General features: G+C 38.2%; 1 protein-coding gene across 1 annotated transcript; it reads left to right on the plus strand.

Moving 5' to 3' along the window:
* The first annotated feature begins 679 nt into the window (after positions 1-679).
* On the plus strand, positions 680-1,609 carry LOC144226457 (olfactory receptor 4P4-like). The gene has a single exon (XM_077757890.1). It carries the CDS (start codon positions 680-682, stop codon positions 1,607-1,609), a length of 930 nt encoding a protein of 309 aa, XP_077614016.1.
* The last annotated feature ends 4,002 nt before the right edge of the window (positions 1,610-5,611 follow it).

Genomic DNA, 5,611 nt, shown 5'->3' on the forward strand with positions numbered 1-5,611 from the left:
GAGAGAGAGAGAGAGCATGAGCCGGGAAGGGTCAGAGAGAGAGGGAGACACAGAATCTGAAGTAGGCTCCAGGCTCAGAGCTTTCAGGACAGAGCCCAATGAGGGGTTTGAACCCACCAAGCGTGAGATCATGACCTGAGCCAAAATTGGACACTCAACCGACTGAGCCACCCAGGTGCCCCAAAATAATCACTATTGTTAATGTTGAAAAGTTAAGATCATTTTTCCCATTATAGAATTATTTACAATAGATTTCTATAATAAGAGAAATCGGGGTACCTAGGTGGCTCAGTTGGTTACGTGTCTGGCTTCGGCTCAGGTCATGACCTCAGTTTGTGAGTTCAAGTCCTGCATTGGGCTCTGTGCTGACAGCTCAGAGTCTGGAACCTGCCCTGGATTCTGCATCTCCCTCTCTCTCTCTGCCTCTCCCCTGCTTGTGCTCTCTCCCACTCTCTCTCAGATATATTAAGTGGATAAACTTAAAATAAGTAAAATAAAAAAGAAGGATAATCTATGTATCAGGAATAATTAATCTTACTTATCCAATGATGTCAATTTACTTTTTAGTAAATTCTAATTATTGTTGCCATGCTGTTAATTTTTTTAAATAAAGATTCATATTTTCTTCCTTTTCAGATATTTAATCCATTTGTTTATAATAGACGCCACTCTGAAACAGATGGAAAGCCAGAGGAATGTCTCCGAATTCATTCTTTTGGGACTTTCGTATGACCATTACACACAAGTATTTTGCTTTGTGCTCTTCTTATTCTGTTATGCTGCTCTCTTGGTAGGAAACCTTGCGGTCCTCATTTCCATTCGATGCAGCCGTCTTGTTCACCAACCAATGTACTATTTCCTCAGCCACTTATCCTGTATGGACATCTGCTACACCTCTAGCATTACACCCAAATTCATTGCTGACCTCCTAGTGGAGAGAAAAGCCATCTCCTATGGCAACTGTATGTTACAGGTCTTCACCATGCACTTCTTCGGGATGATCGAAGTCTTAATCCTCACGGTCATGGCCTTTGATCGCTACGCTGCCATCTGCAAACCTCTCCACTACATGCTTGTCATGAACAGAGCAAGGTGCAATCTCCTAGTCTTGGCTGCTTGGGCTGGTGGGGCCGTCCACTCCTTTCCTCAATTTTTTCTGGTAATCAGGTTGCCCTTCTGTGGTCCTAACGAGATTGATCACTATTTTTGTGATATTTTTCCTTTGCTAAAAGTTGCCTGTACTGATACCTCTGTTACTGGTGTCCTTTTGGTTGCCAATTCAGGAATAGTTACCTTAGTGACATTTGTGGTCTTATTTTTTTCTTACGTCATTATATTATTCACTTTAAGAAATCACTCAGCTGAAGGAAGACGCAAAGCCCTCTCCACCTGTGGGTCTCATATCACTGTGATCGTTTTATTTTTTGGGCCTTCAATCTTTGCCTACCTTCGACCTCCCACCACTTTCCCTGAGGATAAAGTATTTGCTCTATTTTACACCATCATCGCTCCGATGTTCAATCCCTTGATCTACACTCTGCGAAACTCAGAGATGAAAAACACCATGAGGAAAGTCTGGTGTCAAACATCAGAGATCAATATCTTTTGAACAAAACACAGGGACAGCTAGATGTGGATAGGGGAGAGAGGAAACCAGCTCACAGAGTAATTTTTCCATTGGTGTCATTTTATGAGTGACAGAATTAGTACTTGGAGTTTAATAGTGACTACAAAGAAATATTAATTAAACCATAAAAAAGCTTAAAATTTAGTTCATTTTGCAGGCTTTGAGATGATGTGAACAGGTTGACATGCACAAAATCAGTTGTGTGCATAGTTAAGACAATGCTACATGAGCTGATTATTGTGATGTGAAAAAGAAAATTGTAGTAATATTGCATTAGAAAATTCAGGTTTGGTGATTAGGTCACATGATGAGACATTCTGTATGGCAATAGGACAGTTAAATTCCATAGTTTTAAGACCAAGTATTGGTTTATGATAGGATCTTCATTTAAATGAACTCAAGAGGTATTTCAAAATTAATTACATAGCAAGAAGTATACACAATAAAATCTGATTTAAAGTGATTTTGTGGTTTTAAGTCTCTGGGCTTCACATTGGAAATAAAAATAAACTAGTAAAGGGGCACCTGGGTGATGCAGTCGGTTGGGTGTCTGACTCTTGGCCTCAGCTCTGGTTGAGGTCTTGCCATTTGTGGGTTTGGGCCCCATGTTGAGCTCTGTGCTAGTGGTGCAGAAACTTCTGAATAGTCTGTCTCTCTTTCTCTCTGTTTCCCTTCCAACACCCCACCTCTGTGCCCACTTTCTCTCTTTCTCTCTCTCAAAATAAATAAGTAAACTTAAAATTTTTTAAATGATAAAAAAAATGAGCTAGTAAAGATAGAGTGAAATCAACTACTCAAGATATTAAAGACACTCACTGCCCTTCTACATATGGGTCCATTAAAAAAATCCATAAAGGAACGGAAACATAAAATGTGAGAAATCAGTAGGAAGAAATGAGTTCAAACAAACAAAGTTCAATCAAAATACCCTGTGATACACAATGATGGAAATGAGTGGAAATGACAAATCATCTTTGCAACTAAACTTGAAGAGGAGACCATGAGAAATATTCTCTAGAGGAACCTGAAACCAATTTGATGAAATGTGTTTATTTGTATCTCTAATAAGATGCAAAAATAAATGCTTTCTTTGAAATATAGGGGCTCCTGGGTGTCTCAGTCGGTTAAGCGTCCGACCTCAGTTCAGGTCATGGTCTCATGGTTCATGGGTTCGAGCCCCGCGTCGGGCTCTGTGCTGACAGCCAGCTGAGAGCCTGGAGCCTGTTTCAGATTCTGTGTCTCCCTCTCTCTCTGACCCTCCCCTGCTCACGCTGTCTCTTTCTCTGTCAGAAATAAATAAAACATTAAAATTTTTTAAAAAAGAAAACAGGAAATATAAAGATGAAGAGATTGTGTAACCAAATTATATGAATAGAATGATAATGAAAATACACGAAGACTTTTAGTCCAGGTAAATGTGATACTACAATTCCAATGATTATGAAGGCCTTGTAACAGAAGGATAGAAGAGTAGAAAAGTTCATGAGGAAGATATAATTCAATAGAGTTTTTATGGCAGAGGGGAATTGGACAGATAATCAGTTTGTCAAGTTACTAATAAAACAAAAATATTGCCAGATTTAAGAGTTCAAGATTTACCATTTAATGTTTTGTTTTTAATCCAATCTACTCAACTTGCCTTTCTAGGGTCCTAATCAGATAGATCACTACATTTGTGATGTGAAGCCCCTTTAGAAACAGGTGTGCAAAGGTATTTGTGTTGTTAGTGTCATCATGATCGCTAATTCAGGGACCTTGGTGGCCTTTTTTGTTGTCCTGGTATTTGGTTTCTTAGGTACTCATGTGGTTTAATCTTAGGACCCACTCCTCTGCAGGGTAATGTAAGGCTCCACCTGCAGCTTTCATATAATGGTGGTAGTTTTATTCTTCATCCCCTGTATCTATATTTATGTTCTACCTGCGGTGAGTGAGAAAGAAGATAAGGAAATCTTTCTGTTTTACACAGTTATTGCCTCCATGCTGAGTCCTCACATCCCTGCCCTAAGAAACCTGGAGATGAAAATCACCATGTGGAAGGCATGGTCTAAAATGGTCCATTCACAATTCATGTCCATGAGTAATATTCATTGTACTTTTGATTTGTGTACTAAAGGCATTTATCATTTGAGATGTTGTAGAAAGTATATAAGCTTTGTTTGGACACAGGCTAAATTACCTGTATCTGATGTCAGATGAGTCAAAGAAGCAAGTTACTATGAATCAGGTTACAATCTGCACCTAAAAGATCCAATTAGTTCCCCGTGTGGCCACTTGCATGTGAGGGAGGAAGCTCGAAGTGTCCTGAAGCATATTTCTGATCCCATCGCTCCCTTCTCCAAAAGCTTGTAAGGAATCCTATTTTCCTTGGAATAAAATCCAACCTTCTTGCCTGTTTATCAGAAATCTTCCATAGATGATCTGAGTCTAATTTGCCAATCTCTTGAAATCACTTCGTTGGCAGAAAGTGTGGTGTTACAATGATAGACTTTAGGGTCAGAGAGAGCTGGGTGATTAATGACAGTTTTTATCTCTGGGTCTTGACAATTTGCTTTAATTATATTAGTCTTTCTTTTAAAAAGTTATTGTACTTCATAAAGGTGTAATATTACTTTGGCTAACACATGGGAGTTTTTAGCATGGCACATAGCTACCAGAACCACATGTTAGTTATTTTTCTCTTGTTTACTTTTCTCTCTGTGTGTCCCTATGTTCAAAGGCTTTCATCCAACTACACTGGATCCACCTCGATTCTCCAAACATACTCTAGAATCTAACAGCTCTATGGCTTTAGTTTACTTATTCATCTGCTTAGGATTCCCCACCCCCATGCTCGAGAGTGTACATCTTATATATAATTCACACTTATGATGTGATGTTTTTCAGGAGGACTGTATGTATGAATGTAATATGAATGTTATATGAAATATAAAGGTAAAAGAGATATGGATTAAAACATAGAAGGTCTTTGTGACCTTGAACTTGGAGACAAACTTTTCTAACTGTGTGGAGCGAAAGTGTCCATAAAAAAAAAGATGATTTGCATTTCACCAAAATTAAGACTATGCAGGAGAACTAGTATAAAGAGAGATGAATTAAATAATTGAAGATGTGAATGCAGCTAGTAGCTGTCTCAGAGAGTGTGTAGAGGGCAAGGTTAGAGATATTACCAACTATCTTCTGCTGTAGACTGGTAAAGGCTAGCTCTTGAGTATGGCTTGATCAACACTGGGCGTAATGTTGAAGTAGACTAGCCATAAATCACTGGGTTCTAATGTCCTTTATGCCGAAGTTCTAGGATCTCATTTACTCAGGGTTCTTAAACTTTTAAAGCCTGTATACAAGCACTAACCTTAGAATAAGGTTCTTGCTTCAGATTTTACTTGCTATTTGAGCTAGTTATTTAACCTCTAAAAACTTCTGTGTCTTTATCTACCAGTAAAGCTAATAATATTTGTGTCCAAATATGCTATTATAAGCATTGAATAATATGCTGAACTTTATCCACTCAATAATCTCTCAGTATATTTTTGTTATTATTTGGCTAAGTTGTTTGATCTGAAACAGATGAAACATCATAAAATTTGATGTTCTGACATTTTTTGCGTGAGAAAACTTTACATACATGGTAGAGAGAGACTGTCTGGCTTCAGGGCATGTGGATGTGACTGAGTCTGCACAACATGTGAAGAGTCAGTGAGCAGAGAAAGAACAGGATGTTAAACACAATAAAAGTTTGTTCTTTGCTCCCTTCTTCTGATTTTTCCGTATAATTTTTGCTTTTCCTCTTTGTCAAGTTATGAGGAAGAGATGTTTACTCTTTTCTTCCCTTTTGTCTTTCATTTTTCAACGTGGATTTCATCAATGGTAACCTCATACCAAGAATGATATCACAAGTCACTGATTTTATTTATCTTTCTATTCTGCACATGAAGGATATTGATAGTTCTCCCCATAGGACTGTAAGTGGCCATCTTTGGTTTTACT

The sequence above is a fragment of the Crocuta crocuta genome, unplaced genomic scaffold (assembly GCF_008692635.1).
Source record: "Crocuta crocuta isolate KB4526 unplaced genomic scaffold, BGI_CrCroc_1.0 scaffold641, whole genome shotgun sequence".
NCBI lineage: Eukaryota > Metazoa > Chordata > Mammalia > Carnivora > Hyaenidae > Crocuta > Crocuta crocuta.

Bases quoted from the DNA above. Each gene is read 5' to 3' on its own strand.
- LOC144226457 (XM_077757890.1), top strand. From the start codon at position 680: ATGGAAAGCCAGAGGAATGTCTCCGAATTCATTCTTTTGGGACTTTCG.